The sequence below is a fragment of the Anopheles coustani genome, chromosome 3 (genome assembly GCF_943734705.1).
Source record: "Anopheles coustani chromosome 3, idAnoCousDA_361_x.2, whole genome shotgun sequence".
NCBI classification, from domain to species: Eukaryota; Metazoa; Arthropoda; class Insecta; order Diptera; family Culicidae; genus Anopheles; species Anopheles coustani.
In genome coordinates, this window is record NC_071288.1 from 47,955,713 (window position 1) to 47,983,659 (window position 27,947).

At 41.4% G+C, this 27,947-nt stretch overlaps 1 protein-coding gene across 1 annotated transcript; it reads left to right on the forward strand.

Moving 5' to 3' along the window:
- Positions 1 to 3,727: 3,727 nt before the first annotated feature.
- On the forward strand, positions 3,728 to 26,725 carry LOC131272603 (protein sidekick-2-like). The gene is made up of 13 exons (XM_058274413.1): positions 3,728 to 3,815; positions 12,121 to 12,287; positions 12,719 to 12,845; positions 12,966 to 13,089; positions 13,434 to 13,615; positions 20,797 to 20,984; positions 22,718 to 22,832; positions 23,696 to 23,902; positions 23,991 to 24,268; positions 24,334 to 24,450; positions 24,532 to 24,677; positions 25,583 to 25,805; positions 25,909 to 26,725. The coding sequence occupies exons 1-12, from the start codon at positions 3,728 to 3,730 to the stop codon at positions 25,767 to 25,769; spliced, it is 1,926 nt and encodes a 641-aa protein (XP_058130396.1). The 3' UTR covers positions 25,770 to 25,805; positions 25,909 to 26,725.
- The last annotated feature ends 1,222 nt before the right edge of the window (positions 26,726 to 27,947 follow it).

A 27,947-nucleotide genomic window follows, 5' to 3' on the forward strand; every position in this document is an offset into this window, starting at 1 on the left:
TCTTGAGTGTAATTTCAAGTGTGCATGTAAAGGGTACACTTTGAAGGGCTGCATTCCTTTGAGGTCCAGCCATCGGAGAGGGTGTCCTAAAATGGCCAGGTTTGAAAGTTGACGAACAAGAAACAAAATACACATTTGCAATTATGAAACACGAGTGGTCCGTTTAGATGAAGTAGAAAATCATGTTACCTTTCAAAACTATGCTAAGCTTGTTTCCTTGTAGGATACTTTTGAATTTCCTAAACAAGAACTGTGTAAAAATGTCAAATTCCCAACCATCCATGATAAGTTGCTAACGGTTTAAATCGAATCAAGCACACTGATGTCTCAGATCCATTAAACTGGCCAAGTCCAAATAATTCGATTCAACTTTCCTTTTACCTTTCCGTACGTGATGCTAAATCACTAAAATAATTGAACTTGTCGGTGCCTTTCTTCTTGGCCGTACTCGTTAATTTAAACCATATATTCTCCCCATCCCAAAACGAGCTCGTTATGATGAGTGCATGATGCTGCCGGTGAATGCTGAATATGACGATGACAAAAAGCTCACTTATCACGCGTCCCCTCGTCGTTTTCTTCACCCATCCCTAAGGGGGGAAGGAAGAGGGACTGCGCCGGTCGTACACTCAGCCAAAAGCCATACATCAAGGAGTGTCAATGAAAAGGGATTTATAAGCTCTAAACGAATCGGCCCTGTCAACCGCGAGAGTTACGTAATCAATAAGAGAACGATCCCAGCTCGGTAGTTCTCTCTATTTATTTTTACATTCATACCCTTCTCTTTATATTCGAATGTGTTATTCTTCTCATGATTGCTGTTTTTGTCCTTTTCTGATTCCCGTTTCCTTCTCTACAATATCATTTCTTTATGTGCCTCCCTTTCGGTCACTTGTGCTTGCTATCTTTAGCCGGCTGATTCTATTTTTACACACCTTTCTACCTTATCTGGTTTCTATGAAATCACGGTAAGCGTTTTGTTTCACTCGTAGCTGGTGCTAGTGCATCCCTTCCGTTCAACAAAAACCGTATTCCGCCACCAATTGTTTTCCCCTCTCACTACGAAGTTTTTTCTCTCACGATTCACTTTTCTCACCGCGAGCATGAGTTACCAGGTGAGTGTTTTGTTGTGCTCGGGAAAATTATACTAACCGAGCCAACCGAACCACGTTTAGTTTCGCGTTACCCTTGCTCAAGCACGCATCGTTGGAACGGTTTGGGACAGTTGGGTCCGGTTTATACGAGGTTTGTAAAAGGCCACTGGACGGCTATCACGGGTTTGGCTTCGTTTACCACCGTAGTGTTTGTGCCGCGAGGATGTACCGTGGCAGGAAGTGGTCGCGTGTGCGCACACATGGCCTCTGGCGTGTGTTTCGACACCATGGCGACAGCTACCACTACCGTTGCCGCTTCGGGATGTGTATCTAATCTTGGCTGATAGGGTGTTCGCGTCTGTGTGTGAGTGTGTGTATGTTTGTGCAAGAGTGAAGTAAAAACAAAGGGCCTCTCGCAACGCTTTGAGTTTTCATTCGCAAACGGTAGCAACACGTCAAAGTGCCGGAGTGCAAATGGTTTGAAACAGCAAAAAAATAAAAAAAAACACCGAGCATTGCCACTCTTTGTAGAGGAAAATTGCCAAGCCAGTTTGAAAATCGGTCCAAGTGAAGTCTACCATCTCCACCACAGCTCGTCAGAGTGGAAATAAAGCAATTACGGTGGATTAAGAATTTAACGGGAAGGCAATATTAATGATGCCGACGAATGCGGTGATTATGGCGAATACGTCGTGATGATGATGAAGTTTATTATTTACGGCCTAATTCTATTTGTTTCATGTTGAAGTGTGGTGTTGTGCTTTGCTACTTTTGAAATTATTAATCCAACGAAGTGCAACCTACCTAGCGCTTTCCCCATTGGGAACGTGCAATCATTGGATAAGATGTGTGTGTGTGTGTGTGTGTACGTGTGCCGCTGCTGCGTACTGTTCATTCGAATGTTTATCCAAGCATGTGGAAGTGCTTGCATTCGCTGGCGGGAGCCGAATGCCACTGTATTGCCTGGAAGTACAAACAAATAGAACAGAATCTAGTAGTGCAGTGCTGTTTGCGTGTTCAGTTATTACAATCAGCGTTGAAATTCAAGTTTGTTTGAGTTCATTTTAGTTTTGCTTAAACGCCTCAGTACACTGCAGCCGGTGAAAAAGTACATTCAGTATCAGTGTCAGTGTTTATCGTGGAGTATACTTGATTCAATATTTTCCCCTTTTTCACGCAATAACAGCAACAAACCAAAATTAACGCTGCAAATTACAAGTAGAACATACAAAAGGCGAATGTTTAACCTTAACATTACTTCTGGTACAAACACGAATGGAGGCGCCTGGTTTTTTATGTAAATGTGATTTTGATATTTTTTTATTTTTTGATATTTTTCTCATCGAATTATATTAAGCTTTCATTGATACTGTTAAGATGATTTTTAAATTTCATGTTACATGTAAGATTATTTTTGGAAAATTCGGGCTCCAAATATTTCACTTTTGCAGAATGGAGACGCCTGGTCATTCATTATAAAATTGTATTTATGTGAATAAATTAAATCAGTTTATTCTAAACGATGTAACTTTTTCATATTTTTATTTTGTATGTGTTTTTCCACTTTAACTACTTTCACTTTTGTAAATTAGTTTTAACTATGGTTGATACAGTTTATGAATGCTTCTTTTTTATACTTAGCCAATAGCTCATTTTGCTAGTCAACTTAATAAAAAATATTCATATTACAGTGCTCAAAAATCTAAATCATTCAATAAGATTTCGTTATTCTTATATGTTGCATGCAATGTGTAGATGGTTTTAAGCATTTATACAAAAAATCGATAAAAAGCAAAATATGCACAAATGGTTCACGAAGATAAACTAAACAAAAACCCATACAGAATACCACCAATGTAGGGATTAACTTTGTTTTGCTGGGTAAAAACTATTTCAAACTTGTTTTAGTGAGTCACGATACGATCCTACTGCGGAAGTGGGTAAATCGGTCAAACTGGTGCACAGGAAACGGAAAACCCGTATAGCGTGGGGGAAAACTCAGTCCTGCAGTTGTGTTTTTGTTTTTATTCCCCAGTTTGCACCTGAGGAGCAACAACATTCGCCGTGGTGCGAGTGGAAAAACAAACAACGGTCCGGTGGTTTTCCGCTACCCATCAAACGGGACCAATCGACCGAGTTTTGGCAACATGTTTTTCCGTGACAGTGTGGGAAGATGAAGCTGGGCGTCGCGTGCGAAGCATCGGGTGCTGGCTGCGGCGCAATCGTTCCGCAAGTTTGGAAGAGCAAACAAATAAACAACATGGAAGTGAAATAAATTCGTGAATCGAAATTGAAACGAATCGTCCTGTCGTCGTGTGAAAAGTGCGGAGTACGAGGAGCTTCCGGAACAGCCGCTATCGGTGGACGACGGCATGCCGCGAGTGTTCGTGAACGTGGTACTCTAAGTGCGTGAGTGTGTGTGTGTGTGAGAGAGAGTGATCGTTAGAGCAGAAGCCGACTGACATCACCAAAGCCCACTAACCTACGAACTAGTGGCATGTGCGGGCATAGCAGCATTGGAGCATAGAAAATTTCTGTGCCCACTCGCTTGCACGTTTTCTCCATCGTTGTTTCTTTTTCTATCTCCACACTCACGGCGCCAGAACGGTCGGGAGAAAACACGAAACTGCACAATGACTAATCTCGTTAATTCCAACCTGGGATTTATTGTCTTTGGATTAATTTTTGCTTCGTTCTACGGGAGCGCGACGAGAATATTCGGTGAGTCGGCGGTGTGAAAAATAGATTTTCACATGTGGGTTTAGTTATTTTCTGCTTTTCCTTTTTTCATAGTTTCAGTTTGGTTTTTATTGTATCCCGAAGGATTTTATGGAACATTTTCTTATGCGTTGAAAAAGCAATTGGATTAATCTATTTTAATAGTCTTCATTTAATTCATTTAATCTAATTTTATTTGTTTTCAGAAACATTGCTGTTTTTTAATGTATTGGTGTAGCTATCTTTTTAAATTATTCAAAATGTGTTCAACAATCATTTTGCATCTTATCAGATCGGTCTTCATAAAATGTAATAGTATTTTCAGTTTTGAAAATCATAAACTAGGAATTTGGACTTTTAGAAGTCATTATTCGGGCAACACTGTCAAAACACTGGAGAGTGTTGACAATTTGTGATATAATTGTAAAATGAAATAATAGTTTAAATTGGATAAAGAAAAAAATTGTACTTATATCGCCAAAGTGCAAATTATTGTTTCATGCTCAATTTGCCATTCAACGTATAAACTTTAACATTGTTCCTTTTCATGGACCGATTGCAATTGGTAATACAAATTATAAAATTTCAACGTTAATAAGATCACAAGTCTTTTGAAGTTTGGATCTGCAGGTCAAAACTATTTATAACCAAAAAGAGCCCATTATCGTTCTTTAAGCAAGAGGCTCTTTTGTTCACATTTCAATATTTCTGATGCATTATATCGCTGTTATAATACCGTAGACAATTGTCAGAGGGAAGTTCGTTGTAAATCTTAACCATATGTTCTGTTCCCTTGTCGTTTATTTGCTCCATAACTGATAAAATACACAGCCAACGTTTACAACTGAGTGATTTTTATTTTCTCGCTTCAATGCGTTTTCCGAACTGAAACCATTGGGCACAGACTAAACAATGCAGAGTATGAGTTTACCGAAGGAAAGCAAATTTTCGTTATAGTTCTGCTATTGAAAACCAAGAAAAATGTGCAAACAAAGTTCTAACGAAAATGACAAAGGCAGGATTTTACGAGCTCCAGCAGTTTTCCGAATGTCGCTCTGCAATGTTTGCCTCTCTTACGGGTACCCCGCGCCCACCTGGCCACCAGACGCCAAAGTCCAACGCCAACGTTGAGCCATTCCGAATAATGGCTAACCCTTTTCAAAAGGGAAGGCAAAACTTTATTCTTATCCCTGGCCCAGCGACCTTCGCCAAAATGCGTCGCTTCGTGAGGACCCCTAGGCTTAAAGGTGCACAATCACAGCCGAATCGAAGGGAAAACCGGAACATGGGCCGGCAAGTTTGATGATGTTGGCGGTTTAAATGCGCCTCGAAGCGAGGCAAATCCTTTCGAAAGGCAGTTACGAGGAGAAGGAACTCTGCAAACCAACTAAGAACAACACAGGGCGTCGAACGGACGGAAGGCAGCGGCAAATGGAGCAGCGAAGTGCGAGTGACGGAAATCCCATAAAAGGAAAAGTAAAACGAGTAAATCCCTTTGTTACTTAGAGCTGGCAAGTACACGACAGCCGCTTGCCCACGGTACGGGTGCGATAAGGAAAGTTTCTCCGCTGGCCTATAGGGCAGGGCTTTTTCCCAGGGTTACTTGGGCTTCCGGTATGCCGAGCATGGATACTTGGGCAAGGAACCGACAGCCGGGCAGGTTGCTTGCCGAAGCCATGGTCGGAGAGTATGGAAAATGGAAATTATTTTGACAGCTGCCCCTGATTAGTGCGCTCGAGCGCGGTTGTTTGTTGTGCCAACGGTAGCACACACAAACACAACGTTGCACACTTACATGATTCCATGCGCGGGAGCCCGGTGTTAAAGGATAATGCGCCCCGTCCGTAGAAAGTTTCGCCGTAGGATGGCGCGCCGAGGGTGAAGTTAATTTGCAAACATTTAGGCGCGTGTGATGAAATTGTTTTACGATGCCTAGGGTGTTATCTGGGGCGGTGGAAAGGTCACGGTCGCAAAGAAATTACGGTTTGTTTGAACCACAAACGCGAGAAACTTGTTTTCCCCTTTTGCACAATGCCGAATGTTTGTTAATAGGGATAGGTTTGCCGGCGCCATCATACAGCTATGTTTAAATACTATGGGATTTGTTTTTGAAACGTTTCCGCTTCGTTTCACTATGTCACTTTGTGGTTAACTACTTGTAGGTAGCAAAAAACGTGAAAAACTTTTTTAGGAATGTACTAGGAACTAGAAAAAATACTAAACAGTTGAACATGTTTTCATTAATTTTATTAGCGTTCATCAGTGTAACACAACCTGAAAATTGCAAAACCATAATCTACTTTACGTCACAACGCACAATTTGGTTTATTTATGAGCACGGGACAAATCCATCTTGAACGCTGTTTTCTGTAAGCTCAAGAAAATGAAATACGTACGAATGGGGATTTATAGAAACGAAAACTTCAATATGCCGCTCGCATCTTCGGCAAACGGTAATTGAATTCCCAAGGTTTATCAAAGCAGTTTGAAAACGTCTGCCATTGTCATCGCATCAATAACCGCTGGTTGAACAATGATCAATGCCGTATTTCTCGGAACTCACATGAAAAATGTTCCCCTTTTCACGCTAAAAATACTCTGGTAACTAACTGTTTATAAGCTTCCCGCACGAATGTGCCCAATATTGTATAGAGTAGCTTAGTCTACTTCTTCTTCGTAGCTTTCCCCGCCGCACCAAGGCCATGTTAAAGAGCGTGTTCGGGACGAACCTGGATGTTGTAATCCCTCCGCTCTCCGGACGCAGTACGGAGTAAAGGAAAACATGTCACGACGTCGCCGTCCCGACGAGCGTCTTTGCATCGGACAGCTTTGGAGCGGTGCCGGCACCCGCCCCTTACCACCTGATTTTCCATAAGGAATGCGTCAAGGTAAGGCAACCGTTCACATGGTTCAGGCGCACAATAGCCCGGCACAGAAAACGATGAAGTATTATCGATTTACGACCAGGCCATACGTAAACGCTAGGTGGGCTAGGTTGTCGGGAGGAAACAAAAAAGACGTTCATTCAAAGGAGCTGGGGCCGACCGTTGTAAGACGGAAACGACGGATCGTTATTCGTAATGGCCTTTCTCTCGCATACCGGCTTGGTTGTGTAGGTGGCATTGGACGGATTATACGAAACGGATATTCCGAGCATTAGAAAAGGAATGCTATTGTTATTACTTCCAATGGATCGAAGTTTGATTTGTCGTGTTTGGAATGCTTGTTAAATAGTTAGTTGTTGCTCGTACAAGATCCTATGAACATTATTCAGCATGTTTAGTAAACCAGCAATGTTGGATTAGGAAAAATTGATTAAAGATGCTTAGAGTTTTTCACATGAACGATACGTTAAAGCTTTAATTACGAATACGAAGAACAGGACAGGGGTTCTAGTAATTCCCATAAAAGCGTTCGAACTACCTCATTGAGTAGATTGCATTTGCTTACTGAACGCTGAACTTGCAACGTCAATTTATCCATTCTTTGTGGATCGATTGAGGATCGATTATTATTAATATCATTCATTCTTTATTACAAGTTCAATTATTGTATCCACCAAGATTACCTCTTTGGTGTTTGTTAACTGCTTACGATGCAAATCCACACTACATTCGACTTTATTCAAATTAGCACACGAAATTTTATGTGCATATTTTCAGTCTTCATGTAAAATAAGCAATACTTTTAACTTTTTTTTATGAATTTTGTACGACTTTCGACTTTTTTTTAATTTTGTACGACTATGATCAATATTGAAAGTGTTCAACAAAATCGCCAAACACACGCACTATTATGAGGTGTAGAATTCAATTTGGGAGTCCGCGACAGCCGAGCGGTAGCGCCGGTTAGAAAATCGGCCCATGAACGCCAGAGCTTTTACCACCTCGACGGCGTGGGTTTGAATCCCAACCGAGTCCGGCCCCTCACCTGTACGAGAGGACTGGCTATTCACGTACACATAGGGTAAAAAGTCTCGTAAGCCTTTAACGGGGCAGACATGACCAACAAGGTCGCTACGCAAAAAAAAGAAGAAAAAGAATTATATTTAAAAAAAACTGTACTACAAACAATATTAAAAACCTAAAACGTACGCTTTGGCTGCATATCGAACTGTGGATCATCTACATACCTACAAATTGATGTATATTGTGACTCGCTTATTGGGTCTATACGTCACGGTTCTTTTAAACAAAACTTACTAAACGAAAGACTAAAATTTGCTATGTTTTGTTTTAGGATTTAATTTAACCAGTTATCAACATTTTAAATGTCGTACCATGTACGTTTTATGTGTTGAACCATAATGATGAGCTATGTTTATGATATAATGCAAAAGATGTATAAAAGGATAACCAGATATGTTACATTATCTTTACACAAACCCTACAATATTCAGCTCTAAAGTAAGTGGTAATATCTTTTAACTAGTTTAATTCCATTCGGCGATGGCGCAAAATGGCAACGAAATAAACTCAATGGATCATTTTCGAGCGCCAAAAGCATCTTGACTTTTTGATTCTGTTTTTCCAACAATGCTCGAGCCGCTATCAAGATAAACATTTATCTTCGTAACAGCAGAAGGATAAAAATTTGTTGCTCCGATATATCCTTTCGATCGGGATTGCGCGTGTGTGCCCTTTTACTGAATTTGTCTCAACCGGTTTTTCCCTGGTCACCGCCAGATGCGATAAAACAAAGCGGTGCGCCCCACTCTCGCATCTTTATTGAAGAGATTATGAGCTAAGAGAAATAAATTGCTTCTTTCCGGTGCCCTCGACAACGTCGACGCTGACGTCAACTAGCCAGCGGGCGCCTGGACACGAAAAAGCTGATTCGGCCACTACCAATCACGGCCGTCCAAATGCGGTCGGTTCCGTTTTGAAGATTGGGTTTTTCCGAGGTTGTCCACCGCAGCAGCCAGACCAGGCTTCCTACCTCCCCACCCCTCTCCCTCAACGGCCATTGCCAGAACCGGGCCGATCGGTTTACGTAAGAAGCTGAAATTGCTTTGAGTTTTTCTTTTCTCCGTCTTCGAAAATGTCGGTCAACCACCAACGCTGACACACAAACACACACCCATCCATACACACACACAAACGCAAGGCATGGCGCACGTCCAGAACGGTGAAAGTTTTATCGGATTGGGATCGCGCGCAGGAGTTGATTTGGATTTGCCTTGGATGTTTCTCGCACATCATCAAATTTTGAAGCAAAAAAGAGGAATAACACTCAAACAAAAACCGGTTGGAGTGAGAGGGGAAATAAAAAAATGCTATCCTGTGCTAGACGGATAAAAGAAAATCACCCTCCCACAACACCTAACAAAGAGAACTGTCCAAACCGGAACATGCTCATTGTTTTTCCGGTGTTGTCAGCATGATAGGGCTCCTTTTCGTGCTAAGATCCCTAAATGTATGGGATTGTGTGGCTGTGCGTGTGTGTGAGAGATGAAAGGCGGGACGGTGAACGTAGGAACTTTTCTCACAAAACTATTAGCAATTCAAATGCGACCTACTCCCGGCCGAATGATACTCCAGCGGGCTGGCAATGGCACCCGGAACCCGTGTCGAGAGTAAAATAAGGAGTAGAGTCTTGTTGTGTTTTTTTGGTTTTTCGTTTTTGGGACTATAGCCGGTAGCGTTGAAGCGTTCACGAACAAACGATGCGTTTATCTTTTTCTTTTTGTTTTCCCCTCTGTTCAAGCTCGTTAAGCCAAATCCATCCCAAACGCAACCGTTGTCCCAAAACGAAGGAGGTGAAAAATCCGAACGATTGATTCACGGCCAGCTTGTGGTGGAACCGTATTGTGGTGATTTTGAGGACCGCTTTGCTCAACCCTTATCAGTTTCTAAGCTGATGATTGTTTTCAGTGGCAGGAAATTATCCTAGAAGTGATATTTTTCTTGGAATCTACAGTTGAATTATTTTCATTGCGGGCGTTTTGATTCGAGGTTCAAACAATAGTTTGCTTCTATGTGAGTGTGAGTAGAAAAGAACAAATCAGAGGAAAAGCATTTAGTTATCAGAAAATTTTCATTTTATAAACCATTTTAGAATAAAGAGCTAGCCTTGAACCTGATTGAAATTAACAAAAACCTTTTTAGTCGACAAATCTATTTAGTACATTTATATGGATAATTGCGTTTTTAAAATTTGCTTGTTGCATTCCTGAGTACCCTTATTTGTGGTCTAAAACCAGGGGAAACACACTGGAATGCGGAAACTTCTTCCGAGCTTTCGCACGACACCGAAGCTATTCCACCTTTAAAGGTCTTCCCGAGGCAAATTCAAATGGCGCACGAATGTTCACATTTGCTTTTCATTTGCTCGGCTGCGCGGAATCAAATTATATCGCTACAGAATTTCGGTCGCCTGCTGCACCGGCGTTGGCCTTATCCTGGGTTTTATTTTCTTTTAGTTTTGGTTGGTGTTTGATTTATAGAGCCAGCAGACCGGTGTCTCGTTTCGGGCGGCGCTGGTTGGGTTCTATTTTTTGTTTGCTTTATTTCTACCCTTTTCCGGACGGGGGGGGAGGGGGGGGGGGTTTCTGTTTTTGTTTTGGTTTGTTTTTAATGCCAGCCAACCCGAACGGTCCCCGTCTTTTGGCTGGCGACACGGTGAATCGTGATTTCCGGTCATAGCACCGGCATGGCACGGCGACCAACACACACACACACACACACACTGTTACACCAGCGCATGGCCACAGCGTACATATGCACATTTGTGCTGCCAGCCGTGGCGGCTGGGTTTCGGGCCGGTCCGAGTTCGGGTTGACGTTGATTTATGTCGGGCAAATGGTGCCATTTTGTCGGTCGCATAATGGAGCGAAATTTCACTACCTTCCGACCTAGCCGAGTCGTGCCCATGCCGGCTCGAATGCGCTAATATGGCACGATGGGAGCAATAAAACGCGCAAAGGGTAAGGCCGGGTGGATTGCCATCGATCCGAGGGACAGAAAGTGGCGTAGGTAGGGAACGAGCGCACGAGAGAAACGGGAGGCAGGAAGTGCAGCATGTGACCGTTTTTGCAGCGATGGAAATGTATAATTTTTAATTAATTTTCCAGTAGCAAACGTGCTACACGCGTGTTGCGTCGCTTATGTATGACGCATTTGAATTGTATTTAACATATTCATGTTTCTTTAATTGTTTCCCAATGTGAGGACACAACATTCCGTTACATTGAAAACGTTTTATTTGGTAGTTTATTAAAGCCCCTAGGGAGGTACCTGGGGTAGCATACCATCGCTGTGGCAAAAATGATCCAGATATTATAGAAAATCTTTTGAGTGTGAGGACTACGGAGCATGAGATGAGGAATAAAAGGCAAAAATTAAATTCTCGTTTGTTGTGAAAAATTAACTATTCAAATGTATATGTTTCAATGACAGCGTGGTAGCTTCAAGTCCAACTGAATTTGTTGATAATAAGAAAAGAAAACGTCATTAAAAATTAATTCCATATTATATTTATACAATAATTTTAACTTAGTACTTTGCGACTAGACACAACAGAAAACTATTTTGAATATATTTAACTTTTTTTTATGTGGCTCGATATCCTCTATTGGGGCAAGGCTTTTCTCCGAAGAGAGTTTCGGCGACCGAAAGACGGTATATTATAGATCGGTGACCTGCCGCTCGTAATATCAAAGGGTGCTTCATTTATTAAACTAACCGGAGCGTGATATTTAACTAACTACATATAAATTTAATAATTTTCCGGCATAATTTCCATCCTTAGCTAAATAATTTGATATAGTAGTCAATGACATTTTGGTTTTAATTTGATGTTTAAGATAAGATAGATTATCAACACCATTTTCAATTTATTTCCATTCATGAAACTGATAAAAGATTCGATCGATTTTGTGCAAGTAACGCGTGATAGAATCACATCATATAGGCACATGATAGAAATAAAAGTCCTGTGTTCCCACTATATATTAAAATATTTTTTCCCAAACTTTATCGAAGCAGTTACGAATAATTTACGATGTGTCTGGGATGGTACAAGTCACGGACAAATGCAATAATGACGGATTATGTATCGTCCCAACGTTCGCCTAGTTTTCTATTGTAATTTTAGTGTCCTTTTTTATTCCTCTTTGGTTATAAACACAAACCGGCCCTTAAATGGTTTATGTTCCTCTCTACCCTCCGCCGATGCTACTGCTCAAATCGGGCTAAACATACCAACAAAGAATAGAGCAGTGTAATTAAAATGATATTTGTTGATTTAATCTTTTTTTCTTTTCTACTTTTCCTTCCATCCGTTTTGCCGTCGTGTCGGTTGCATTTAGATATCGAAAACATCCCAGTCGTCAAGTACGTGGCAGTTGCCGGTCGCAACGTTACGATCAGTTGCCCAGGAGTAAACGAGCACTCACTAATCGATACGCTCATTTGGAAAACCACACAAACGGTTGCGGAGTACGTTAATGGGCTGCCGCTGGTGAACAACCCGAGGGTAAGCTGGTTTAGTTTTAATTTCGTTTCATTCCCCGTTTTACGATCGAAACCAAACATCGAACCGGTAAAGAGTGGGGAGGTCATGGATAGTAGCGGTATGGGCCATCGTAAAGAAATTGAATCAGAAAAGCGGAAAGTGGCTTGCACCGGAAAAGTACGCCACCCAACTTTGTTGTATTTGGATTGATTTTCACATCGAGTATAAGGAAATGAGTTTGAACTACGAAACTTGGCAGAACTACTAACTGATTCGAATGTAACTAAATCAGAACTAGGTCAACATCGACGTAGCATAATAAAATTAGCATATTTGTAGCTTCTACTGTCACCGAGTTCAATTCCCCCATAAACAGAGCTGCCTTAGTCTGTTGGGCTCCATTAGTAAGCATTACCAGAATGAAATGTCCTACTTCGTCCACCCTTGCATAGATAACTCTTCTGCCGGACAACTTCAGTCTGCACATCAGCCCGACCAGCTCGGCGGACACGGCCGAATACACCTGTCTCTTCAACGATCGCCACAGCCCGGAAGCGATTGCGGATCTGCTGGTGCAGGGTAGGTCAATTTCCATCCCCACCGCTTCCGACGGCCGTACCGCGCCGGAAGTGGTAAAAGTCCTCGGGTTTTTAACCCTTCAATCATTTCCCACTCGGTCCGCTCCGTGTTCTCCTTCAGATGTGCCTGACCCGCCCGGACGCCCACTCGTCGTAAGCTTCACGTCACGTTCGGTCGATTTGTCGTGGGCCCACTCGCAGGACGCTCGGAACGCCCCCGTCACGAATTTCATCATCGAGACGAGGTAAATATTTGCGCAACACTTCCCAACCGTAGGCTGCAGGATCGGGGAACCGGTGCACTTTGGATTGTGATGAGCTTTGGGTACTACCAAATTATATCATTGCGTGTTAAAATGTTATCCGTTTGTCAGCGAATGGATTGAACTACCAATGAAGCATTATTGACGATGCTGTAATGGCCGCCAAAGGACTTCTTCTGAACTTCTTCAATTATCAAACTCATCTGAACTTGTTAGTTAATTAAAAAAAGATCTTTTGAGAAGTGCATCGCAGTGGAAAAGAGAAAGTGAAATGATTCCCAGTGTAAGTTTCATGTTCCTTACGTTCCGTCTTTTACATTTACTAGGGTTGGTGAAAACGGTGACTGGAATCAGGTGTCGCCCATCTACACCAAATCGAATCTGGCCTCCTATCAGGTGACGGGGCTGCTTCCCTTCACCGTTTACAGCTTCCGAATTATCGCCGTAAACGAACTGGGCCACAGTTTACCCTCGAAGGAGTCGTACTACTTCGTAACGCTGCGTGAAGGTAGGTTGACAAGCAATTAGAAGCGAAGAACCCGCTCGGCAAAAATGTCACGTCGCAGCAAAAATGTGTTGCACACCCCGCTTAGAAACCATCAAAACCCGCTTAGAACCCCATATTGACCCGCTTAGAATGCCCAGATTCTAAGCGACTCTGAGTTACTTTTTTGAGAGTGTGTGCGTGAGATGAGCTCGTTTTGAGCATGTGTGCGTGCCGTACCGCAGTATCCCTTGCGTAGTGGTGTTAGTGTCATCAAAATGCAGTCGTGTGTGTGAACACACGAAATGAGAAAAATTATTACAATAATTACATCACAATTTATTCACTTAAAAACTATAATTTCACGCACTACACACATGACTTTTTTTCACACATTTCACACGAACTATTTCACGCACCTAAGGGCAGCAGCACAGCGATGATCGGCAGCAGTACATTGTTCGATGTCCGGCCATCGTACGTTCAACGCACTTTTCACTTTTTTCGTCAGCCGGTGGTCTGAAAAACAAAACACAAATTACGGAGTTAATTTTATGATTTTAAGATCACTTTCACGCACTAAACTATAACTTACCGTGCACAGTAATGATTGGCAGCATTACAGCGGTGTTCAGCAGCAGCAGCTGCTGGCTGCTAACTGGGGTTGACGACCGGCTTCAGCTCCGTCAAGGTGGTCTGAAAAACAATAAAAAAATGATCTTTTATACGATGTATGCTTAAAATGATAGTAAACTGTACTATAGATTATGAAAATACTTATCTTTTTCTGTCGTGCAAACAATTTCCTCCATCCTTTTCCATTGGTCAATCCAGCAGCTTTTTCCGACTCCATCCGGCTTCATCCGACTTCATCCGGATTCGTCCAATCTGCAGCAACCGTGTATAAAGCAGCAGGAACTAACACTTTTTGCTAAAAGAAAGCAAATAACACTAAATACTTCATTAACATTTTAAAACAAACTAGTTTTACTTAGTTTTTGCTCCACGCACAGCACACACCACTGCTTTGTTTGGGTTTTGGTTCAATACTGCGAGCTGTCTAGGGATACTAGATCAAAGTGAAATTTTATTTCGGCCAAAATATGTTGGCCGGAACAAGCGGGTAAAGCATGAAGAAAACCTAAACCATCATTTTAAAAATAATTCATAATGTGTACTCGTTGTCAAAATTCATTTTACAATATTCGCACAGGAATTAAGGCGTGAATGTATAAAAATTTTTATATTTATCAAGACAGATTAAATTATGTCCGCTCAGCATGACGCCCTTCTTATTATGTAATATTTAGATCGGCATTTGCCGATGAAAATTTGAACGGAATCGTAAGGTAAGCTTCGAACTCATGAAAAATAACACTTATGTTAATTTTTACTTCTCTTTTGCTGCAACTACCATTAACAATGAACTGCGATAAATGTAATAACGCGATGGAGCTTTCGCATCAGAGTGTTGGAGTCCAAACAGAGCCCGGAATCTTGGAAGCGTGGTATTACCGCGTGACCACATTAGGCGTACCATACCAAAAAACTGGTACGCTCCTAGTGTCAAAAACCGATTTTTCTGTCAGAATCGAGCGATGCAAGTGTAGTCACGAAACCTCTCACTCCAACCCTATGCTTTGTCCTGCTCACCTTATGAATTCAAACTGAATCCAGCAGTTTACGGTTACAGATAGTAATTACAGGCAAATAAAAACAATAAGATTCGTTTTACCACATTGTTTCACGACTTAGAAAACATGAGAATATTTTTATCAACGTATTGAATGCTGCATAACTTCTTTCAAAACGAAATAGTTGTTGGATTAAGAACTATGACCAACAGAGCGGGTAGAAGTTTTAATCAAATACATCGTATCAATTATTATAAAAGAAAAAAACGATGAAAAGAAAACGAGTACGACGAGTACGAGGAAACGAGTACGAAAACGAGTGGAACGACAGTTGCAGCGCATTATTTTCATCCATGGAGTAAAGTTGTCATGTTTCAACAATATTATGGTACGGAAAAATAATAATAGCAGTTTTGAACTCCATCATGATTCTAAAGTATGCTATTTTTTTCTATCAATTAACTTTTTGGAGATGCTCTTCACAAATTAACTGATAATTGCTCGACAAGTCCTTACCAATATGAAAAGTCGAGCACTTCATCGAGCTCTGTCGAGCACACCATCGTCAGCCATCCCAGAAGTGCTGGGTTGCATTTGGTATGGTACGCTGGAGCTCGACCGTACCAAGTTTTTGGTATGGTACGCCTAATGTGGTCACGCGGTTATAAAGAATGTTTACGGAAGTGTACGTTTGCATTAAACAAAAATAGACAAATTTTAACGACTTTTCATGCAAAACCGGAAAACGCTAGCGATTTTTCGTTGGAAGCAAAATAAAGAGTAGCATTTCTTTTAAATTTAGAACAAGTTTTATAACTGTATCTTTTAAATTGAATCCGCCTTGGCCTAAACATTAAACCATCTACGTTTGATTGTGTGTTAAAACATCGAGCTTTATCGCGAACCACGTGACCAAAGATTATTTAAAGCCAGACGGCAACAAGTGGTAAAAAACCCTGGTACTATATGTTGCTTTTGAAGCTTAATACAGTATATTTAAAATATTTTGAGGTCCCTTAACTCTCATAGCGTGGCTGTAGAACACCATATCGTGATTGAAAACCAGCGAGAAGGCTATGCATAAAGTCGCTGTTCTTTCTGTCAACACTTCCGGCGTATGGAGAAGTGTATAGTGTGTAGTGTCATGCGGAATTAAGCATCTTAATGAGAAAACATCATAAACAGTACAATTCAGTGGTTTAGACATACCTGGCCACAGTGAATCATGTGCAAAGAGCATCGGAGAAGTTGAACGGGTCAAATGTAATCGAAATACCCCACACTACTATCCCTTCTTATGCCTCTCAACTACAACCAATTGAAAAACATTTACTTCAATTAAAGGTAGGACCTATTCCAACATTTTAAAGTCCAAATGGTGTAGTATTTGGCCATGATTGCCTCAAAACAACTGTAAAGCATCCTCACAAGATTGGTTTTGTCGGCTATGGCTAAAGTTTCGGCCAAGGACCGTATGGTCGGCTTACTGGCCGTCGGAATATTTTTTAAAAGTACTTAAAAGGTGCAATTTTACAATAAAATTCATTTCATTCAATTAGCTTGGTTGACTTTCTTCTTATTACCGATGAAAATTTGTCTAATTTTTTTAATGCAAATGTTATACAGACTTGTTATTTATTTACTTGTTTTACTTTTAGTATGGTGATGCCGTGTACCAACCATTGCTCTGCGTTGCAAAATATGGTTCAGCAAGGCGCAAGCAGTTCATTTTTTCTACTAAGATCTGTGCTGTGCATTCACGCCAAGGTTGATCTTTTGGTGGATGGCCGGTTTGTTCAAACTGCACCGGAACATTCTTCTTCTTCTTCTTCTTCTTCTTCGTCTGCGAGGATTTACACCAGTACGGCTGTTGAATCCAGCTTCCTGGGCCTTCGCCAGCTAACCTGGTGATGTAGACTTCTGTGGATTAAGGATCGGCAACTAAGGCCCTATGCCCCCACCGGAACATTCGGCCTTCAAAAGATCAATCTTTGTTTACGAACGTATTTCGACCAAAGACAAGTTAAAAACGTTCAACAAGAAACTCGTCGAACAAGATAACTTTGAGCAAATAATTTCTTGGTTGACTTTATTTCTTCGACCGAAATGCGTTCGGAACAACGAATGCATAAAGCTTTCTATGCCTTGCTCGATCCATATTTTGGATCGGCATTTGAGTACACGGCAAAAAGAATAAAAGGGAGGAAGATCGCCTTTTGCGAATTCGAAAAATTATTATTATCGAAAGTTTTAAAACAATTACCCGGAAAAATGAGAAGTAGAAACCTAAAATGTTTTGGGACATTTGAAAGCATGATGAGAGCATTTGATATCAGTGCACGCCAACAACCGAAATTGAGATGATAATAAGATTAAGTTTAATTATAAATGTTGATGATGCCCTTCCACATTCCCGTTCAAACGAGAGTGTTTTAGCAATTTATTTCTTAAACCACTATATCGTGCGCGATTTTCTGGGCTATTCACTTCCGTTTTTTGTAAGCTAACATTATCATTATCTAACAACTCATGAACATCAAAATGAAAATCATCATCAACATTTATGTTACTTAAATTACTTATTTTATCTTCTATTTTAACCACCTCTTACATGATATTATTTCCTGATAATAATGTCTAACTCTAATAGTTAAAAAGTATTGGTTTTATGCGATTTTTTTTAAAATTCAATTATAGAGCGTGATAGGCTCAATAACAAAAAAAAACGAAAAGTTCGTTGAAACATAGATCCAAATTAATTAATACAAAAGATAGGAACAAAGGGAAAAAACAAACCTTTCATTTTCGAGTAAGTGGAAAAAGTATTTATCTTTTGACTAATTATATTATTATATTATATTGGCTTACGTTAATGCTTTTGCTGGTAGTCTTAAGGGCTCATCTTGTAGTATGGAAGAATCTCTTTTGAATTGAATAATTGAACTTTATTGATACAAATGCTATATATGGACCCAGCAGTGCATCCGTGGAAGTTTAACATGGTTTAATTCTTATAAAGAGCCACACATTGGTAACATTTACCTTTTCACTACAGTACAGTGGTAAACAATACGCCAAACCAAACTTCTTCAGTAGTAATAGATGACTATTTCTGCTATCGTTATTTGGTTTTTCTGATTTGTTTTGAATATTCGACCGATTCGTTACCGTTCGTTGAACCTTATGCGCTCTATAATCGGATTTTTAAAAATAAATTTGCATCTATACTTATAGAAGTCACGGTAACACCAGCATTTGTTTCATCCACCAAATTATTTGCACTTCACAACATAATGATTGAACAATAATCATTCTTTATACTTACCAAGCGGCCATCTAAATGTAGAAACACCAGGAGGCAAGTTCATCTGTTCTCCAAAATTCCCAGCTCCCCATTCTGCTTGCGCTGCCTGCTCCCCTTCCCTCGTGAACTGACGGACACGGTTATAACTTTCACGGCGAATTCTATTCATTTTTTATGTGAAAAAAAACCTAGAAAAAAAAGGTCTGAAATTTTTAATCTTCAAACATTTGTAACTCCAAAACTTTTATGAAAACTAAACGCCTACTCACCTAGCAAGCCTGTTAAATCTTTTACACAAACACATACATTCAAACACGATGTGTATACACGACGCGGGTGATTGAAAAATATTCGAAGTAGCATAGAGAGAGACGAGAAAAAAATTTGATCGAAGGAGAAAGTAGGATGGCCTACTCAATGTATCGACGATGTTGCAAAACGATTCAAAAGTGTGGGCCAAAGGGGGGGAGAAACGGAAGGAAACGGGTGAAACGTAGCAGAGACACTCAATTTTTGAGTGATCCTTGCCGGCCGGGTGTCTTTGCTAGTGTAATCGGTGCTGAAAAGAGACCAGCCATCTTTGTTACGTAAGCCGAAATTCTTCGAACCGTTTAGGTCACCAGTCAACTAACGTTGATTGCTATATAAAGCAAACAGTTTTAATGACGCTAAGTAAATTTTTGGCGTTAGGTAAAGCAGAAGCTTCGGGTTTTAATTGCATTTGAGTAGGTTTCGTATTGTATGAATTCTACACGATTGGTCAATGAAAGGCAGATTCGAAAAACATCTAAGCAAAACTTTTACCATGTTTCTATTCTGTTCAACCAATTCACCTTACACCACCGAGTCGTTGAAAATTAGCATCAGATGGAGTTTCGCGCTTGGATATAATAATTGTAGAAAAAACATGTTTCCTCAACAAATTGGCAAAATAAAATGCTCGGCATACGCCCACCACCCATCATCGGCCTAATCCCAACTCCGCCGTGGGAACCGCGTTAACGCGCCGCAAGCTGTCAGTCGGTGCCGGAAAAGAATATTAAAACCCCTAAACCAATTCGCATCACATGGGTAGGGCTCCCCCAAGCCAGCTGAGCCTCAGAAACTCCTTCCTAACAGTCTTGCCCCGGAGTGGCGCGTTACGTGTTGCTACTAAAAAACAACGATACAGCGCCAAGAAAGTTAATAACAATTCCGGAAACGCTAAGTGTGATTGGCAAATGGGTCGCTCGCACACCTTCGAAGGTGTTTCGGGGTTCCTCTCATTCACACCCCGCCCTCCGCACGTCGGCGTAGGGGGGCGTCATTTAATTACAATTATGGCATAAATTTGCATAAATTAAAATGATTCCTTCCGTGGCCTTTTTGCCGCAACCGCACGAGCCGCTGAGGCTGGGTGTAAGGAGCTGTTGTGTGTACAGTAGGGTCGGCGGCCCGTTTAACCCTTGTATTTGTTTTGACGTTCGTTGATTTGTACTTAAGGATGCAAACAAGACAGGATGAGGAAAAAAGGTTGTTTAGTTGCTTTTTCGCTAGAGAAGGGAATATTATGTTCGAGCTTAACTCGCTTTTTCAGCCATGTGCTGAATGCCGTTCGCTAGGTGATTATTATGCTTTCGGACCGACAAAACATTATTTTGAATGATAATCTGTTGTTTAAATGACTCAAACGAGCCAAACAGATTATTTTCATTCTATTAGCTCCTTATGGCAGAGTTGAAAGAACATTGTTTGTTAAGGTTAGCGTGGTGGAAACTCCACATTCTACTATCCGTAATAAGCAAGCATATTATAGCAAGATATTTTTACAAGCTGTTATACTACAGTAAAATAGAAAAATAAGGGAACACATTCACCCACAGAGGTTAGTTTTGCAAAAGACACAAATTAACATTTCAACTCGAAGAAAAAGTGTTACCAATTAATTTTAGAAGCTCATAAAATATAACATTCAAAAAGATCGCTGAAATGACGACAATATAGTGGAATAATAAGAAAGACAAAAGAGTTTATTGTAACAATATATTTAAAAAAGAACAAATTAAATGAGTAGGTAGTATAATACTTATTTTTTAAAGTTATTACACATTTAATCTTAATGTAGGGTTTGAAATAAAAGTTGTTTCATTTCATTTTCTACTTAAAAGCCATGTACAAGATGTACTTTGTTTTTAGTCTAAGCTACCATACACAAATATTCCTCATTTCGCAACCAACACGCTAAAAAAACGCTAAATATTGAAGTACACTAAAATCAACATTCACAGCACCAACCGGAAAGCCGGTAACGACGATAGCGCACAACACATCCGCCACCTCCGTCTACATCTCGTGGAAACCCCCACCGCCGGACACGATTTTGGGCGAGTTCCTCGGCTATCGCATAACGTACCGCACGCGCGACCGCCACCCGGACGACGTGAAGGAGATCTACATCCGCGACAGCACCGTGGAGGTAAGTGATTCAATTCCTTCCCTTACTCAACCACACCCCACAACCCACCGCTTCCCTCGAGCGGCGTGATTGATTTTGCGCCCGACCGTGTGCCAAAGTTTTCCTTATCTTGTACGCTCCTTGAAGGTCGTTTGGCTTCTGGGTTCGATAACGTCCCCGTACGATGTCAAATCAGGTGACATTTTCTCATTTTCTTGGCAGCCCGCAGCATGGTCGCCCTAACCGGTGGGGTTTGACCGGAGATTGGGGGATGGACAGAAACGTAGATAAAATGGTTAAACCAAACTGTCATTTTCCGACCCATCGAACTTTGGTCAGCGACTGATAGGTTGTCTGTGTAAACATGGTACGCACTTATCCGGCTAGCTCCTTCGCATTCAAACGAAACCATCGAAAGCCATAAAAAGCTTCATTCGGTAAAAGTGATGAAGATAGCGTCTCAACAACAATGTGCGTGAATAAAGGAAAACTTTTTACAAAAGCATTACATTGTGATCTCATATGATGGCACATTTATTAAGCATTTTGGAAAGGTTCCCAGTGCGATGAAATGTGTGAAAGCTTTTCACAAAGACTCAAAGGACTTTTTTTTAGTGCAGGTTTATCCCTAATCCCCAATCACTGTCAGCTTGATATTAATGTTTGCCGAAGGGGCTGTTAATCAAACATTAAATCAACATAACAAATCCGCAACCTGTTTTAATATTAGCACATGTGTGATAAAGTTTTTGATCGCTGAATAAATTGGAGAGACTAAAAAGGGAAAAAAACGGCATATCAAAGAAATAATGTATGCTGATCGGTTTTGTGTGATTTTTTTTTCTCATTTTCTGACTCTTGTCAAACGCCCCAGATATGATTTATTTTACGAATATTTGATAGAATCTCAACTGTTTCTATTAGCATTCAATTCATTTTTATGCACGCTTACGAATTTTAATGCCTCATAATTTATCCCCTGATCTTGATTTACAGTTCGTAATGTCGCATTTCTTTTTCTGTCAGGCCCCGGAAAGAATGGTGGAACATGCTCCATCCACCATGCTGTGGCTACATGGCGGGATGTTTCTTTTTTGCTGTGTTTTTTTTAAAGCCCTAGAAATATTCTTCACCATAAATAAATGCACGTGATGGGTGATGCGACCATCGCTTGCGAGCGACGATAAATCTACATAATTTCGCATTATTCATAAACTCGGCTCCACACTCCGGCCACGTGTCCTAGATCGTTCCATCCTTCGGCGTCGTTCGCATCGTTTGCGCCCGGTATCGTATCGTTAACTTCCGTTTAACATCGCGCTATCTGAGCGTTCCTGTACGGAGCTCAGGAACGTTGTTGCGTTTATTTTTTTAAATTTCAGTCGTGCAACAATAAAACAACCTTACCCTCCATTTGTTGCTATCAGTGTATCGGATGAAGGGGAGGGTCGCAAAGAATGGAACCGTTTTCGGGGAAAGGGTCGCCATCTTGCCGGGTTTAATGATATTTAATGTCACGCTCTTCACGGTTCACGGTTGACCGATTCGGAACGTTTAAAGTTGAGGCTTTAAGGTTTCACCGTCGGTCACATGCCGCTCGATGAGTCCGGTTCCGGTTCTTCCTTCCCAAAGGGCATCTTCCATTACCACCTCCACCCAACTACATTGTTGCTGTTTTTTTGTGTGTTGATTTTCAATTTATCCTAAATGCTCCAACCAGCCTCAGCTTATTTGCATTCTGCGTCTCATTTCAGAGCCACGAAATACATAACCTCGAAACGTACACGCAGTATCTCGTGTCGATACAGGTGTTTAATCCCGAGGGATTAGGGCCTCCGACCACCGTGCTGGTGATGACGGACGAAGGTGGTGAGTACCGGGCGAAGCAAATGAGATCGGAGGGATTTTTTGGGCGCCGGATCGGCCTTGTAACGTTCGGCAACCTTTGTTTCTCATTTCAATATTTCTTATGCGAGTCTGAGGAACCGAAATCGCAGGCGCCTATTGCAGCTTGTTTATATTCAAAGGAAAACAACATGTTCAAAAATAAATACAAAAAAATATGCAGATACTGTGATAAATGGTTATCTCAAACTCGTTTTAGAAGACATTCTGAAATATATGAAGTTGACGATCAAATAATTCAATTTGAAGAAAGTTCGAGAAAAAAATCTAATACAATAATAAATTTGACATTTAACTGTTGTTTCGACAACGTGTGGATCAAGTTCTTCCACCAGATTCAAAGATAATTATCATAAACAGAAACATCAATAATTTGTTAGCCTGAGAATGCCGCAGGGAAAGTTCATGTACGTGGCGGAAACAAGTAAAAAATCGACGCTGGCAAAGAAATCGAGAGTTAATCGAAACACATTAAACAAATCGGCCGGGAAAAAAGGTCTTCAACAAACATTACTGTGTATTACTTTTATATCGAATGGCAATGGAAAAGATAGGAACGAGGATGGAAAACTAAGAGGCGTGGAAAGATATAGAAAAGTTTTCTTTGATTTCCCTTCCAAGCGACGCTTTATGCAAATAGCTCGCGGAAAGTACACTTTCAGCAAACAATCTCTGTCTTCGCCCGCGCCAACTTTCCCAAGGAGCATTCGGATCGCTGGGTGAAGTTTTTAATTGGTCAATTTCTTCGTTCGTTTTGATTTTGATCGCGCTTCGTCCACTGGGCTGGAGTTTCTTTTTAATGGTGTTCCCTTCCGTCACTTACGTAGTTCCAACTAAGCCGCGGAACCTGAGCGTGCTGGAAATAACGTCCACCACGATTCGCATCAGCTGGCTCGAGCCGGAAAAGCGGAACGGCGTCATCCACGGCTATCGGGTGTACTACGTCTACCAGAACCAAACGCTGCTCCACCTGCCAATCCTGAAGAACGACGCGGCCCAAAACGCGGTATTCTACTATACGCTAACGAACCTGAGTGAGTATGGGGTGTCCCCCCAGCGAGTGGGGCGCTTGCAAACGTACAGCTTTAACGATGGTGTCCGCGCTTTCGCCCCGTTTCCTAGAGCCGTTCACGGACTATCGAATCATCGTGACGGCGTTCACGCTCAAGTACGACGGCGAGCCGTCGGAGGTTTCGCTGCGAACCGACGTCGGCGGTCCGAGTCCGCCGAGGGTGCAGAACCTGACGTGCCACTCGCTCGACACGCTGTTCTTTAGCTGGCGGATACCGCGCGTCTACCACGCGTCGATCGATTTCTACATCGTCAACTATCGCAACCTGGAGTACGACGACTCGCACGAGATACGCATCTCGGCCAACGCGTCCATCGTCGAGACATCGGTAAGCCCCTCTAGGCGACACATCCCCGTGCTTCGTACCGACTGTATGTTGTGCGTTTTTTTCAGATGATCATACCCAACCTGACAACGAACAGCGCGTACGAGGTGAAGGTTCGTGCGGCGACCGTGAGTATAGTCAACCCGAAAAAGGTGGTCCTCGGCACCTACAGTGAGCCGATAAAGGTAGGTGTACTGCCCTGCGGGCGTTACTACCTCGCGACACAGCGCATCCTCACACTCGCGTTGGAATTTCCAAAATTACAGATTACACTGAGGGTGAATTGTGAGCAGTATCAGCCGCCACCGTTGCGGCACAATCCGTACGTGGACCAGGAGCTCGTGATACTGGCCGGCATCGTGGTTGGCTGTTTCGGTCTATTGCTCATTATCCTCGCGATAGTGCTGTGGAGGTATGTATTCACAACACGCAACAGCCTTCTTATTACTTTAACTATCTGTTACGCATCGTTGAGATGTGAGTTAAAAATGTTGCCGTTGTTTATAATTTTATCGTATTTATGTGAAAGCAACTTACGTTGAAGAGTCGATACTTTTAAAGTTCATAAAACGAATGCATTCATAACCGGTGTATCATGTTCGTTATATTTTTGTATTAAGTAATAGAGTGTTTTTTATCAACGTTTTTTTTATAGGTGTTGTAACATTTTTATCAACCACCCTTTTTTTTAATTGAAATTTCATATTAGGTTTATTCATCATTAGGTAGAATCACATTTCATCATTTTACTAAATTGATATTTGTGGTGCTTAAGGTTAAGATTCAATGTATGTACAGTAATTACATTGCAAGTTTTACTTACCGATGATTGAACGTTGTTGTTCAATGGAGCATTTCGTTGGCATGTTTCATTATTTAGTTTCCTTAGATGAGTATGAGGAATGGAGGTTTTTATTTCTTCTTCTTCTTGGCGTAACGACCGTCTTCGGTGGCTAACTAGCCTATTTCCGTTTGCGTACTTGGTCCTCTCGTACAGAAGAGGGTCCAATCTCGGTTGGGATTCTTCGTTGGGAAGCTTTTTATATATTAGTTCAATAAATGTTCAATTTTCAATAGTTTACTTTAATAATTGCAGTTTGTTTTCTCCTGATTTGAACTTGGACCACTAAATGAGAATAATTTTAGTTACCTTTGAAAAGTAATGCGTACAAAATAAATATTTATCAATAATTCACCAATGTGTCAGTCATAATTTGTTTGAACTTTTTACTTCTTTTTGTAAAACTAAAGGTTTTTCGTTGTAAGTAATTAATTGGAAAACACACTGCAACGAATCATTATGCTTGCCATTGCTAGGAAATGCTTCCACACGACCTACGAGGGTGGTGAGCAGCGAGCCACGGAGCGGAATGACCACAAGCCAGTGCAATCAAACGGCTGGAAGACGTCCTGCGACTCGAATGGCATCGTGCAGACCTCGATCCCGTCGGAGGAATACATCAACGGGCAGCAGCAGGCGATGATCGATCGGTTCCACCGCTAGGAATCTCGACCACGCGCAGCAGACGACTGATTAATGGTAAGCCATTCTGACTGTCCGACTACATCTTGTGGCTTTAGGCCACAAGTTGCAACATCAGTTTCCTTTCGCTTTTTCCACTGTTCGGTTTCTCTTCCCTCAGTAACGCACTCACTGACGGCACAGACTGCAGGCATGTCGGCCATAGCGCTCCCGCACGCTGTCGGAATCGGAGGCTAGCGTGGGATGAAAAAGTACCTGACTAGGATAATTTAACATAAGTCGTTTAGGTATCAGCAGCACTAGTGACGAACTAAGGAAAAGGAGCGTGGCTCGAGACGAGGCGAAAGCGATTTTCTTTCGATGCTGCGTTTTAATTTTTACTTATTTTTTATCGGCCGATCCGGGTAGTTATTCAAAATTCACTCGATTGAAAGTTTTCACTCGACCGGTGGAAAATTCATCGCGAGCCACCCGTTTTGTCAGCCGGTCTCGGGAAGTCGACCAGCCGCCCGGTTTATCTGCATTGAAACCGCCTAGGGTATTTATTAGAGCGAACATCCGCATTGGAGTGCCATCCGGCGGCAAAACTTTCCCTTTTTAGCCTTTCGTTTCGTTTTCCGGCGGTCTGCGGAAGGAACTGAAGATATATAAATGAAAGACTTAGAACGTTTTGTTTGCGCACACAACTTTCCCCTCCGCCCAGAAGGAGCGGAGATTAGCACTCGGATGCTGAAGGAATCGAGAGGAGCATTTTGCTAGAGCTTTGCGTAGCTGTTTTCAAACGTTTTACCGTGGCTTCGACGAAAAACTGTCACGCTAGCTGTGAGGCCAATCGAAAGATAATGTTGTGTGGAATTTAAGATAAAAGAAAACTAAAACGAAGAGATATCATTACGAACGCCTGTGTACATATTATGATTCCTGATAGCAAAGCAACGAAGGTGTAAATTGATAGAGCTAATAAATTGAAAAATAATGAAAAAATTAGTAAATGTGGAGTAAATAAAGGTGTACGTTTCATTTAGAACCTCATCCGAAAATACTATTGTGACTTTGTACGATAATGCTACTACTATGTTTCTTTTCCATTCCTCTCTTTGTCCCATCAGGAAGTATTCATAAAAATAATAATCATTTTTCATTTTTGAATTATTTCCAGTATATTCTGATCCACATATTTCTTTTTTCTGTTTTTATTTTAGTTTTTAAATGTACATTGATGAACATTTTCCAGCATCTGTGATGTTATTGGTTGCAATGTATTTTATTTAATTGTTTTGATTTAATTACTATTCTTCTCACACCAATCAATCCATTTCTATTGCATACCCCATAACAACGTGTTTAAAAACGTTCATCTTCTGCAGCTGTTTCCAATAATCCTCATATACGCTCGATGCGCACATTTACAACTAAATGCAACACTCACAAAAACACACTGTGCCGCTTAGTGCAGGGATATGAATTATAAATACACCGTTTAGCAAAAGTGCAGTGCTTGCAGCGAGGTGGGAGGTTGGGTGGAACGCGTGCTCAAATTATCAAAGTTATTAGGTTTATATTGCTTTTTTTCCATCAGAACTACACACGTTGCCTCCATGCCCTCGTTTCTGCTCCCACTTGATGCGGTAAATCCAATCAATTGCATCAATTTCTGAGCGCATTAAAATTCTAGTCATGCCCGCGCATTAAAACCGGACCGACCTCCCGTGCACTTAATTACCGACTGGCGCATTTTCGGTTGGCTGGCGAACACATGGCTGGGACAATTTCGGGGCGAAGTGCACTGCCCAGCCCGCGAACCGTGCAACTTGCACTCGACTGCACAATTTCCAACGGTCGACCAAAACCAGCTGAATCGGCTGACTTTCGGACGAACGGACGAGTATGGGGTTTTAATTATTATAAATGCGATCTTCGCAGCGCAACGTGGTCAGAATTTTGGTGTGTTTATACTTAACTGATAGCAAAACGGGTGCATTCTTTTTAAACACTACTTTCAACTTTTTTTTCATTGCGCTTAAAATCTATATTCCAAGGGTTTTGGGCACCATTCCCCAAATGGTTAGTTATAAGCACATGTAACGGATAGAAAAAGCTCACACGCGCTAAAAGAGGGAAAAACCAGCTAAATTGCAGCATACATTAATGACGAGCAGAGGACACGCACGAGCGGATAAAATCGATACACAACTGCAC

Bases quoted from the DNA above. Each gene is read 5' to 3' on its own strand.
- LOC131272603 (XM_058274413.1), top strand. From the start codon at position 3,728: ATGACTAATCTCGTTAATTCCAACCTGGGATTTATTGTCTTTGGATTA. The intron at 3,816-12,120 runs GTGAGTCGGCGG...GGTTGCATTTAG, and splicing joins GAGCGCGACGAGAATATTCG to ATATCGAAAACATCCCAGTC. The intron at 12,846-12,965 runs GTAGGTCAATTT...GTTCTCCTTCAG, and splicing joins TGCGGATCTGCTGGTGCAGG to ATGTGCCTGACCCGCCCGGA.